Source organism: Alosa alosa, chromosome 1 (assembly GCF_017589495.1).
Source record: "Alosa alosa isolate M-15738 ecotype Scorff River chromosome 1, AALO_Geno_1.1, whole genome shotgun sequence".
Classification (NCBI taxonomy): Eukaryota; Metazoa; Chordata; class Actinopteri; order Clupeiformes; family Clupeidae; genus Alosa; species Alosa alosa.
In genome coordinates this window covers 40,193,582-40,207,433 of record NC_063189.1, presented here as the reverse complement: position 1 = coordinate 40,207,433, position 13,852 = coordinate 40,193,582, and the positions used below count along the sequence as shown (strand labels likewise).

At 46.7% G+C, this 13,852-nt stretch overlaps 1 protein-coding gene across 1 annotated transcript in view; it reads right to left on the bottom strand.

Moving 5' to 3' along the window:
• Positions 1 to 13,852, bottom strand: part of camsap2b (calmodulin regulated spectrin-associated protein family, member 2b) — a 36,831-nt gene that overhangs the window by 5,866 nt on the left and 17,113 nt on the right. The window contains 11 exon segments of the mRNA XM_048235576.1: positions 81 to 217; positions 1,589 to 2,287; positions 2,290 to 3,577; positions 4,345 to 4,608; positions 5,153 to 5,222; positions 5,359 to 5,384; positions 5,547 to 5,634; positions 5,739 to 5,829; positions 8,097 to 8,236; positions 9,425 to 9,566; positions 11,151 to 11,183. Of these exon segments, the coding sequence (XP_048091533.1) occupies positions 81 to 217; positions 1,589 to 2,287; positions 2,290 to 3,577; positions 4,345 to 4,608; positions 5,153 to 5,222; positions 5,359 to 5,384; positions 5,547 to 5,634; positions 5,739 to 5,829; positions 8,097 to 8,236; positions 9,425 to 9,566; positions 11,151 to 11,183 (2,978 nt within the window).

Here is a 13,852-nt window from a genome sequence, read left to right as displayed (position 1 = left end):
GGGATGCTTTAATTAACGAGGCCGAAGCTTTCAGATTCTGCTCTAGTCTCTCCAGCCTGCCGCCCATCTGCCAATCTTACCGCGCCGCTTCTTTCTTCTGCTCCAGCTCGGCCTCCAGCTGCTGTCTCTTCTGCTGCATCTCCCTCTCCCTCCTCTGCCTCTTCTCCAGCAGCGCCGCCCGCTTCTGAGCCATGTCCTCCTCCCCCTGCAGGTCATCCTGGGAATCGCAGGCAGAGTAGCCAGAACAGCCACAGTCAGTTAGTCAGTCAGTGGCAGAAATAAGAGGAACTGCCTCAGGGTTTGAGACGTCATGCCAATCCCTGTCACATCATCTCCTTGTAAATGCTTGATTTCTGCCTGTTATATTTTGTTTTAACAATTGTGGAAAACTATAAGTGTTCCCTTAATTTTTTTGAGCATACTATGAAACTAAATCTGTATCGAAATCTGTTTCTGCCTCTTTAAGTCGGAGGCCTGTGCTACAGCAACATCAGAGGAGGCCGTGTGCTACAACCGCCCCACTTCAATAAGTCATGAGGCTCTGGCCCACTTCAAGGCAAAAGCTCAGCAGCAGAGCGGCCTCCCCACAATGCATCAGTCTGCATCACCCAGGGTTTACTGACTCTCTCTGACTGGCTGTCTCTGCCCTACATTTTGCAGAGTTTGTCTTAATTGGCAAATAAATTCAATTTGCCAGTTCACTGCACAAATGCTGATGTCCCCCTCCCCAGAATGAGCACACATTGCTCAGATCCCCATGATAAACAATGCCACCAATTAGGAGGAGGATTATGTAACATGGCATTCAGAGTCATAAAAGGCCAATCTCTCTTTTCTTCTTTTCAGGGTGACTTCTATGACTGGTGGAAAACTTCAGAAATGTTAAAAAAAAGTCCTGCCCTTTTTATGATTCTACCTGTGCACTTAACACAGGCGGCACTACTGTCGTGACTTTTATTGACATATATCCTTTAGTTTATATATCTTTTATGTAGTATCTTTATTCTGTGTAATATCATTGTTTTGTGAAACTGAACTCTGTAGTATGTTCAGTGTGGGGGAAAGGAAGACTGGTTTAAGGGAAAGAGCAGATGGCTGACAGGGTCATCAATAAGGTTTGGCGCCAGGAAATGTAATCAAAACCTAAAGAATGTAGGAATAACAGGATGAGAGGGCAAAGGTGAAGTACCATTACTTGGTCAGTTGTCTGTAAACATAGAGGGTCTTGTCTGGGATGACTTGAAGGGGTATAAAGGCTGGACAACAGCCAGAGGATGCTAGCTTACTGAGCTCACTTTGCTCACTGCTCACTTTCTTACTTTGCTTTTCACTTACTTACTTGCTTCACTAATGCTCCGGAGTGCATTAAAGCCATCATCTGCAGTATACATCCACGGTGTGCGGACTTCTTTTGATGTTGTATTATTTAATGTGGATTTGACACCACACTACTATTGAGCTGGTCTACCTAGCTGACAAGTTGAGCTAATTAAAATCAGCTGGTTTAGCAAATGGTTGGAATATTATGCGATAGGACTTTTACTTTCTGAGGCCTGAGTTTACCACCTCTGTTTCCTGACGGACTTACCCTGTAAAAGAACCCACAGCACATCTTTTGATCACGGTTCTCTAGTCCCGGTTCTCCATCTGTGCCGGACTCCTGTCCCTCCTCGGGCTTCAGCACGGACAGCGGTACCTCTACCAGGTCCTTCCTGGGTTGGGCCTGCTGGTTATTGACACTGGTTGTGCCGGTTGTCATCTTCGCTGCCTCAGACACTGGCTGAGACAGCACCTCAGCTACTGATCCATTTCTGATTGTTTTCTTCCCAGCACTTTCCACTTCCTTCTGCTCCTCCTTTGTCTCTGCTGATTTCTCTCTAGCTTGAGCAGACTGGCTCTTCTCTAGCTCTTCGGCTGCGTCAGCGCCCTGAGGCTCGTCTTTGGCTTGGTCCGCAGCCTGTCCCCTGTCCTTGAGTTCCTGCTCGCTGCTTGCTCCCTGGGCGGCACTGTCCACCGACTGGGTGCGCTGCGCTGTGGGCCTGGCGTCGTGCCCCAGGTAGGCGAAGGAGGTGGTCTGGTTCTGGCTGGGGGAGAAGCGGCGCAGCCTGGGCAGGCTGTCCACCGACTGGGGCGTGTTGAGCATGCGGCTGAACGGCGTGATCTTCAGATCGCTGGGGCGCGGCGTGCGCGGCGTCCGGGCATGGAAGGAGGCCGACTTCCTCTTGATGGTGCTCGGGGAGCGGTGTGTGACGCGCGGGGATCCTGTGCCGCCTCGCCGCCGCCGCCAGTGGCCGAGGACGAGAGGATGGGCGAGAGGGAGCCCACGGAGCCGCCGCGGCCGGCCACGCTGCTGCTGCGCAGCTCCCGCAGCTGCCTCTGAGGCGAGGGCTGCGACGGCGGGGAGATGACCCAGGCCTGCTTGCCCTGGTTGTCTCGCATCTGCATGATGGTCTCTTGCTGGCGGGCCAGCCGCTGCATCTCGGACTGCAGGAAGCTGAGCGACGTGTTCAGGCGGTCAATGGTGCGCGTGTACTCCGTCAGATCCACCTCTGCACCGCCGTCCTCTACGGGGGATTTGGGCGCCGCACCGTCCGGCTTGCACCGCTCCAGCCCTGAGCCGCCGCCAGCACTGCTGGGGGCCGGCCTCTGAGCCAATGGGGCGTCCGCTACAGGCGAAGGGGAGGGGGGCTTCACGAAGCTCGGGGAACTCGCTGTTTCAGCTACGGGGGAGGGGGAGGTGGAGCCGCCCTTGCGGCGGACCACATTGAGGAAGGCGGTGCGGCCCATCTTCTGTCGGTGTCGCGTGAACGCCGCCTCCACCTTCTTCTTCTGCGCCTCGATGGCGCGCCGCTTCTCCTCCAGCTTCATCTTCAGGTGCACCATCTCCGAGGCGAGGATGTGGCTGGGGTCACGGGACGAGGTCGGGCGTGCAGGGCTCCGAGCCTCGGGTGTGAGCGCTGCAAATGGCGGTGTCACCGGCCCCGGCGTCACTGTTGCGCTCGGCAGATTGAGCTCAGAGCTCTCGGGCGTGTTGCTCCCACTGCCACTGTTCCGTCCCTCCGCCTGGTTCCGCTTGCGGAACTTCTGCTCAGCAAAGCTGGTCATGCGGACACCGGAGCCTGTGGACGAGGCCGGGCTGCCGCAGCCCAGCGAGCGCGCACCCATCAGGCTGGCACAGGAGCTAGACGTCTCCGGCAGTGGGCACGACCGCACCTCACAGTCCTGGTCCATGTCCGAGTAGTCCTTCAGTGACGAGTCCTCATCCTGCCCGTCCTGAATGTCCTCTGTCCTCACGTGGATGCCCGTGTCCACCTCTGTGGATGTAGAGTTCAGGTCCCCGTCATCCACCCGTCCCTTGGAGCCGAGGTCTCCCGGCTCATCGTCTCCATTGTCATGGTTGGCATCGTCGACAGGATCTCCCATTTCTTGGCCATGCAGGTAGAAGCTGCTGCCCCCGCTTCCTGAGGGGAGGCTGCCATGGGTCCTCTCTGAGTCGTGGATGATCTTCAGGGCCTCCTCTATGCTGGGAGTGCTGGGTTGGGGAGAATGGTCCTCTGGCAGCAGTCCATTAGAATACCTGGGTGAAAATGTACAAATCAGATGGCTGTAAGGTTTAGAATGACATGTCAGTGGTATCTCAGATATGTCAGAAATCCTCACATCAATTTAGATGGACTTGACGGATGGACAGATATGGCTCTCAAGAAAAAATATTTTTTGTTTTTGAATCATGTAAAACTGCATTTGGAAACAGAACAAATCAAATGTTCGATAAGATCAGCCATAAATTAAAAACGCTGTTCAGTGCATCAGGATACATGAATACATGAACACAGAATGCAAACATAAAGGAAACTTTAGAGGAAAATTAATAATTTTAATGGCAATAGTATAAACCAAATGCCAGTTTGAACATTACTATTATGCTTTATGCATTCTTAAATAGGTATCTGTAGCATTCACACTGACACATTCCTTCTCACATTAATATGCTATGTCCAAGGCACAAATTACATTACTTTATATGAAAATGTGACCTGGCACTCACAAAAAAGCAGCCTTTTCACACACAAATAAGCTTTACAAAGTGCCATGTAATATCTGTAAAACAATGTAATGTCTGCTCACACCATCAGCACTGGTACTGGATGTATCTTTCACATGCATGCAACCTGTTCCCACAAGTGTCTTCCTTTCCTGATGAAACCTTGACATTGAGTAAGCCAAATACCCTTATCACATCATGTCCCATGTAATGTTCCCTCATTGCTAACTAGTTGGCATACAGTACATCACACGACCCAGCTCAGAGCACAACTCAACAGGACACAATGGGTGTCGTACTTTGCATCGGTCCTGATGCGAGGCCTTCCTGCTCGTCTGAAGGACAGCGCAGCATCATCACTCTCCTCCTGGATGTAGCTGTCCTGACCATTGACGGGTTGGAAGGAGAGGTTCCGGCGTATGTTCCTGTTAGCCTGGTGCACCCTGAAGCCCAGGCCCTCTGTACTGGCGGAGCGGGTCATTCCCCGACCCGTGGACCCTGGTTGAGTGGGCACCACCTCGTCATCAAAGGGGATCTCAAATGAGATGCCGTGAGCTGAGGACCTGGATCAGGGGTAAGGAAGGCATTTTATGACACATACAAAATCACTAAAAGCTCCATAAAAACAAAATCACTTCATAGCTCCAAAACTCCATCAAAATAATGAAATACTAATTACAATTTACCCTATTAATTAGTATAAATATAACTAATAATATTAAAAAAAATATGGTCACACTTATCCTTGTTTGACATTCATTGAATGTAGTAAATACACAAAATAATGCATTAACTATAGGAGTTGACAATAATGCTAAAAAAACAATAGAGTTAACAATGAACATTATTACATTTTCACACTAACCAAACACACTCTATTGTTTTTTAGCATTATTGTCAACTCCTATAGTTAATGCATTATAGATATAGTATATATATATATACTATATATGTGCACTATATATATAATGCATTAACTACAGGAGTTAATAATGTTAAATAATGCTAAAAAAACAAAGCTATGAATCATGTGCATGTCAGCATGTTATGTAACATTAATAACTGAAAGATTAAAGCGTAGAGTAAGGTTCCTGCGGTGTGTCTCACCGTTTCTCTTTGGGCCATGTTCCCACACAGCCGTCCACATAAGACATGGAGGACGAGCGCTTTATCAGAGCTGCAATGAAAAAGCAAAATCTCTTCTAGCCAAAAATGAAGCGCTGCAAAATAATCTGCTTGCATACTACTTCAGCAAGGAGACCATTTGGAAAGTATACAAAACCTGCAAAACAACTTAATAGCTAATCACTTACCTGCAGGAGCAGCATTTGGTCGTGAGCTGCCAGAATATAAAACAAAAAAAGGAACACCAGGTAAACTTGAAAAATACTTGAATGCTCTTTTCTTGAATGCTCTTGAGAAAATACTTGAATGCTCGTTTCTAATGATTAAAAAGTTAAACAGAAGTTTAACTACCAGTACAAATATCAAACATACACACCATGGCTGTTCAGGACTACATGATCTCTCCATTAAGCTGGGTTTGGTTTTGGAAATGGGAGCCATTTTTGTTGACGACTGTGTCAGCTCTGGAACAAACAAAAACAAACAAACAGCTTCACAATTACAAATCTTTCAACAAGATAACAAAACCACACACACGGTGAAGTAGTCTGCACTTGGATATGCTCACCTTTGGCATCGAGGGAACGGGGCTGTACAAAGGAAGGCTTCACCACTTCAAACCACCAGAACAGTTCGGCCATAAACACAAGGTAGTTACCCTGCAGGATAGACACACACACACAGCAGCGACCAATGAGAAAAGATTATGGAGACAAATCAAATAGGCTTCCTCAGAACAAAAAGGACAGTGTGTGTTTTCCCCCAAACAAGAGTTAGTGCGCTCCAGTTGCAGTTGCCAAGATTGTCCGGAGGATGTCTCCACGAGTCACAATTGATCTCTTGAGCATCTCTAAACAACAGAGCTTTGTCAAACACATTGTAGCTCATTATTTACACTGTAACAAGCAGAATTTGTTTGTTCGGGGGTCAAAGACTAAAGCCATTTAGATCTCTGCCGTTGCATAAGCCTTGTGCTCAAGAGAAGCCAAATCAATTGTTTAACAGTCTATATATGATGTCAGCAAAATACTTTTTATGTTACATCGATCCATTTTCTAATCCTCAATTCCTTCCAATTTAAATGCTTTTGTGAAATTCTGATGCACATAAAACCGTGTGACTACACCAGTAACTGTGTAGGAAGCTAAACTGAACTGTATAAACAACTCACTGTTCAAACTTATTCTCTAAGCGACAAATGGTTAAATAAGACCACCTTACTAAAATGATTGGCTTGTGTTAATGAATTGAAATTAGTTTCTGTGTACATGTTGTGTATGTTTTGTTGCTTTTCACAGCCAATGGGAGCGGGCACGACTGGTTTGTATTCACGAGGCATAGAGGCTCTCCAGTATGCGGTGTGGGATAAATGCCTGAATACCACAGCTCTGCCAAGCCTCTATTCTGCCTTGCTTTCGCCTTCTCTTTTTCTCTGACTGTATCATTCTTCCCCCGATTTGTTTCTCTCTTACACCCCCGCTCTCTCTCCCTCTCTCCCTTTCTCATCCAGAAGGCATGTTGCCCAGTGTCATGTGCCCGAGGCCTGCTTTCACACTTCTGCTCCCTTTCACTCTTTGTCTGTGTCAGTGACACAAGCCTGCCCAACTCAAAACTTAGCATCTGAGGAAAACAAGAGAAACCTGCAGTGATGATATTTAAAAGTTGGACAGCCCTAGGCAAAACCGTCTCTGTTCCCCTGAAACAAATTCCATCTGAACTGAGCCTGAACTTCAAAAAAATAAAAACCAATCCTGTTAGAATATACTTCATTATATTTCCAACATGAGGCTGTTCACTGGGAGGCATTTAATTAAAACTTATTTGACAAAAATATATTTGTCTTGCCCTGAAACAAATTCCATCTGAACTGAGCCTGAACTTCAAAAAAATAAAAACCAATCCCAGCAACTTTCTTCCAACATGGCTGTTGCTGGGAGGCAAAGACACAAACAGACACAGGACATATAATCCAAGCCAGCCATCCAAATCCCTCCTCGGGCAGAGGAAAACTTCAGCCCAGAGGGAGTGAGTGTGCTCCTCATGCTGTGTTTGGGTGACTCAGCCTCTCATTGGAGTTGGCAGTACTGTAGGCAGTTCACAGAGCAGACTATATGCACAAGCTCACACACACACACACACACACACACACACACACACACACACACACACACACACACACACACACACACACACACACACACACACACACACACTGTGTTCAGCCCTGTTCCCTCCTCCAGTTTCCTCCCCTCACACAACCTCATTCAAACCTCGCGTGACTCACTCCCTCCAAACGGTCATAAGCATTCTTCAGACACTACTTTTTAAACGTGCCTATGTGTTAACACCACCATGCTCCTCTATGCTCCATTTATAGCAGACTACACACACACACACACACACTCACTCTCTCTCTCTGTCACACACACACACATACACACACACAGTCAACTACTCTAAACACTGATATGCACACACAACAGTTCAGTTTGCCATTATATCGCTTGCCTCTGCTCTATAGCTCTGTGTTCCTCTAATGCAATTCAATATTTGTATTACTGTAACTGTTCCAGGAACAGTTATTGCATTGCTTTGCCAGAAGCTTAAATCAAAGTCAAAGACATCCATAAGTCTTTCTTGAGCAGTGCAGTTTTTCAGCAGTGTGCTTCAATTGAAAAGTTAAATCCTCAGTATGTTAATCTAACTTAACCTGACAGAGCAAGATTCTACCAACAACACTATGACAATGTCTTCAGTGCCTAGGGCACAACCCATCATTCAATGTGCACCTTTCCTGAATGGCCTTGCATGAAAACATCTTCTGATTAGCATTGATGCTAAAATGTCTCACATTTCTGCCTGTAAACAGTTTTGGATAAAAGTGAGTGAATGCGTTGTGTGAGATGAGCTTCCCAGCGGGGCCTACCTTGATGGAGGAGGAGGCGTATAGCATGTCCTCCAGACTGAAGTGGCAGCAGCGGTTGAGGTTGTCGCTGCAGAACTTCTGCACCAGCTGCAGGTTGTACAGGCTGTCTGCCAGAGACATGGTCTCCTTCAGGCAGATATCTGTGGGGGGAGGGGAGGAGTGGAATGGAGAGGGGCGGGGTACAGACACACACACACACACACACAGTTAGTGACGTAACATAACAAACTCTTTCTCAGACACACAGGATAAGGGTGGGGATACTCCAGGCACTGTTTATGTTTGAAAACTGAAATATGGAGGCCTGGCCAACTGAATAATTCTCCTCCTCCACCTCCTCCTCCTCTGGTTTGGCTTGCCTGGAATCTCACAGACGTTAGCTGGGGGAATTACGTCATAACCTGTCTTCACACAGGTCTCATGTGCTCAAGAAAGGAACTGCACATCTGGCCGGTATCTCACTTAACTTCCTAACGACTTCAGCTCTCTTGTACCCTTCCTGCCTGGTGTGGGACCAGGGCTTTGTTGTCTTATCAAACTTGACCAGTCCCTCTGTGAAAGCTAAAGATCAGAGGAGGATTTAATCTCTTTGCTTCCAACTGTAGACCCCCATACACACCACGCACCACCTCCAAGGCCCCCACCAGCTCTTTATCTACTGGTGCTGTCGAGCTGTGCTGAGTGCTGGGGAGGTCATGTCACTCACAGACCTGTGAGGGACACTGGGAGCGGGGAGGCTGTCCGGTCCTATAAGCAGCTCAGGGTGTGTGTGTGTGTGTGTGTGTGTGTGTGTGTGTGTGTGTGTGTGTGTGTGTGTGTGTGTGTGCGCGCTTCCGATACCCTTCTGGAACAGCAGAGGCAGACACATGACAAAGATATGCCCCAACACACTGACAGTGCAAGGGCACCAACACAGACTGTGTTGTGGGGCATAGTGCTGGTGCCCTTGCACTGTCAGTGTGTTGGGGCATATCCTCCTGCCATAATTCAGGATTATGATTGTGTGCATAAATCATGAAGTTCATAAATCATATTTGATCATAAATCATATTTCTCTGTTTCCTTTCTGTCATTCCGACATTCTGCATCTATAATTACTACTCTTGATGTCTGGTACTAGTACAGCTTGTCCTCAATATACTTATATACTCTTTCCATGCAAATGTACCGCAGTAACAGCTAAAAGTACACGCTGTTCTTTTTTTCAGTGGATGTAACATCATTGATGTTAAGCCAGTCAAAGAAGCCAAAAGGATTTTAAGTTGACAGGAGATCAGATGCTAGCTGTGGCGCTCACTCTGTGTTGTTTTAAAGGCATGTTGGCTTACCCTCCAGCCTGACTGAGGTGGGGCAGTAGAAGTGGAGCAGGGCGGCCAGGGCACAGCCGTCGGTGTTGTCCTTCAGCAGGTTGTCCACCAGGGGGAGGCAGTGAGCCGGCCTTGGCTTGATGTCCTCCCTCCTGAGGCGCGACTGTAGAGGGAGACAGCCCACAGACGCAGTCAGACAGAGGGAGAACAGAGGCACTTACACACAACCCCACCCCGCCACCTCCGCAATGCAAATACATACACACATACACTAGCATACAAAACAGGGCATGCATTTGGACAACATTCATAGAGACAATTGACAATTCACCCTTTCCTTCTCTCTTTTACTCACACACACACAGCTCTCTTTCTCTCTCTTACACACACACACACACACACACACACACACACACACACACACACACACACACACACACACACACACGGCTCCGGAGTGGTTTAGCTGTGTGTTATTTATCTGCAGCAGGGCAAAGAGGGGCAATAACCACACAGCGGGGAGTATTACAGCATGCAGAGGAGGCCAGTAGTGCCAATAATGCTGGTTGATTAATGCCACAGAAACCTGTGTGTTACCTCGGCCCTATCTGCTCCCCTTACAATAGGGTCTCTCTGAAAACACATTTAACTCTGCGTCTGCCATTAGTCATCTGCATTGTTCTGCCTTCGTGTTGATATAGGGGGAGTGATTTGATCTCTGGATCCCCTGCATCTTAAGGAGACGTGTTAATCAGTCTGTCAGAGGCGAGACATTCTCCACTGGGTTCTGCTGAGTAGTGGTGGAGAGAGAAAGAGGGAGAGAGAGGGAGAGAGAGAGAGAGAGGATAGTGGGTGAAGGAGGGAGATGGAGAGAGAGAGAAAAAAGAAAGAGAAAGGAAAAAGGAAGATAGAGAGAGCATCTAGGGAGTCTAAGCTGAAAGCACCTTTCATTAACCTGAGCCGGGAATTCTAAATTATCCCAAAGTGGGGATGATTTAGACTTTAATAATGCTGCTTTGGCAGAGAAATACATTACAATATATTAAATCCACCTCTGTCTTCGAGACACCACAATGGTCCAGCTATACATCACTATATTCATGTTTTAATTCTCAGTCTAGTCGTATAGGCTGTTAAGCTGTCAGATTTAAATCGTTTGCAAGGGAGAAGGGAGGCGTTCTAGCCAGGCTTTCATCCAAGTATGAAGGGCCAAGCTGCTGTCTGCCTACTTCTCAGATAGAAATAATTCCACGTCTGGAATGACTGTTCTGAATTATACATTTCATTATGAACCAAAGTAATCTGTCATCTGTTATAGGACAAAATGGCCATGTTTGTCTAACATGTTGTTCTCTTTATCCAAAAGAAATAAACAGTATTAGTGGGGAGTGATATGAATGAACAGAAAGGGAGGATTGGACTATGAGAGTCCACTGGAGGGGAGTCTTGGAAACGGGGAATCACGACGGAGGGAGGGGGTCAGAGCAGCGAGGTATCAAACTGGGAGTGGATTCGGGCTGGGAGGCAAGGGTCAGAGGTGGACTGGAGAAGGGACTGGGGTGGACCAGACAGGGGTAGTCTGGGTCCCACTGGTCCCCACATGCCTACGGAAAAACAATCAAAGGAGGAGGGCAAAAAGGACCAATCAGGGGGGAGGGCAAAAAGGACCAATCAGCATGGGCAGGGGCAAGGGCACAGGGCAGGGTCAGGAAGGAGAGGAGATAGAGGACGTGATGGTGGGACTTACAGGTACCAGTTTCCAGTACCATTTGGCTGAAGACTTGGGCCGTGAAAAGGAGGATGACACCAAATACAAGAGTGACAAGAGAGGAAGAAGAGCCATTAACATTGCTACAGTGTCATTGGTCAATCAGTGAGCTTTACTTACAAGCATTAGAATTAGAGAGTAGAATAAATATGAGCACTATATAGAATCTGTTCCAATGATGTATCAAGGGATGCTTAACACCATGAATACCTTTTAATGTCAAACAGCACTAAATCGAATGCAGTGAATTACCTAATGATTATGGTTTGGATAAAAATTGAGAAGCTAAATATGCCATTATTGTAAATCCATTCTACTCATGCCTGATTTTGCCATGATGCCATGCCGGTCCAAATGAACAGAGGTGCAGGGACTCTTAGAAAATGAAAATAGGCCTACAATCACTGGGCTTTTCAGAACAAGAATTTAAAATGGCCTTTACAGAACCTTTTGGGGAATGACTTTGATAGTGCCATTTTGAGATGTTATCCCTCCAGCAGTTTTTCCTTTTGCGGTAAGGGATCTTCCCTGCCTTGAGGGGCTCCTCTAACCCAGATTACGGGAGACTCCAGAAAGGCATGGACCAGAAACAGAACTGAACCAGACTCAGGTACTGTGTTGTCAGAGGACCCACCCACCTTTTTACAGGTAAAGAACTCAGGTGAGTGATTTAAATACCCTTTTTGATCTACCTGTTTTTGGGTCCTCTTTTATGTTCCCTTTTCAAAGAATCCATAAGGAATTATGTTTGAAGAGTTTGTTGTACTATAAATGCATATGGGAAATTATTGTAGGTGCTTATTTGGGATCAGTCTCACCCTTGTCATATCTAAACCTCCCTGAATATAAGCTCAAGAGAAGGACAGACTCTAGATCAGCAGTCCTGCATTAAGCAGATTCATGACTTTGGATTCTGGCATATTTACAACAATATTCTGCATTACTCAGCACTTAACCAAATCTAAGAAATTGCTTTGGCATTTGCTTTGAGTTTATGTTGAGGGACGGACACAGCACATCAGAGCTCCATTTAACCTGCGATTCAATGCAGCGTTAATCAAATGTAATTTCCCCCCGTAGTCATTGGCACTAACAGAGGTGAATGGTGCTTCATACCCCCACTTCTATCACCCTGAATTTAGATGAGATGGTGTCTGGGGCTCAGTGGACTACTAAGGCAACTTAGTTCTGGGTATAAAGCAATGGTAATATGAGAAAGATTATGGTAAAATTAATCTATGGAGTGTACAGTTCTGCCCATTAAGTATAATATATAAATGGAGAGAGATTGAAATATTTCCTTTCTTAATCACCAGTGAGGGATTGAGAGCTCCTGGTAGAGTCTGAAGTGTGCGAGTCAGCAGACTGAATGAGAACACTCGGGGAGTAAATCTGCGCTGAAGTGAAAATGCCCGGATCTGTAAGACCCAGCTTAAATATAGTCTCCCACGCAATTCTTCTGCATCATTCTGAACGTATGCACACACACAGATATACACATGCACGCACACAGAGTCATATGGACATGCATAGACACACACAGACGCACAGACGCGCAGACACACACACACACACACACACACACACACACACACACACACACACACACACACACACACGCAACTAACTGTGGTGCAGTGTCCAAACTGAGATGTGAATTGTTAAATCCAAATAACATAATTCTTGAGCTTCATTTGGATAAAACATCCTGTTTAACCCAACGGTGGCCATGAAGGATCTGTGAGGACGTCCAGCATAACGGCCTGTCTTGACCTCTACGTATCTCCCCTCTCTCTCCAACCAGGTCACATGAGCTCTACATCAAAGCAGTAGCAACTAGTGATGATATTTCAGTCTATGACTGTTCAACCAGAGAGTTGATAAAGTATCTTTGGTTCAACTCTTGCTCTGTTTCTCTGACTTCTTCCCATTTCCCTTAGCTTCTCTCTCTCTCCCAACACAATGGGCCTCTGTAGAGAGATGTTCCCACAGCCCTGTCTGTTGAAAGGCTGCTCTGGCCAAGACAAGCTGACTGGATTCTGTTGCAGTTCTTTGAGGGGCTCTGATGGGCTGACTGATGTCCTCAGGTTGTCCATGGGAAACGTCCTGCTCCCGAAACCCAACCTTTTACGTGACAATGGCTTTAATCTTCATTAGCTGTACCGTACCTTGATGTTTATGCATGCTATGTAAGCTGAAAAAACAGAGCTCAGAATATACGCCCGAGCATTTTATCTAGCCTGCTAAAGAATATAGGCAGATAGATGCATAATAGAGTAATCATTAAACCAACCACTAAAACCAAACCATTGTGATACTATTTGGGTAAAAAAAATACATAGTAGGAAACTTGAATCTCTGTACAGTCTGTGTGTGTGTGTGTGTGTGTGTGTGTGTAAGAGAGAGAGAGAGAGAGAGAGAGAGAGAGAGAGAGTGTGTGTGTGTGAGAGAGAGAGAGTGTTGCCAACAATTCACTGGGTATCTAGACTTTGATGGCTTAAGCACCACTGCACCCTTTCAGACAGGGGAGGGTCACACAGCTTAAGTAGATCCACACCACTGATTATGACTCACAATCCTTAAAATATTCACCCGTTATCTGCTTTGACACAGCCAATCATTTCAAAGCTCCCCTGCCAGAAACTGCATCTGCATCTCAGGCCTACAGGTGGTCCGACCCA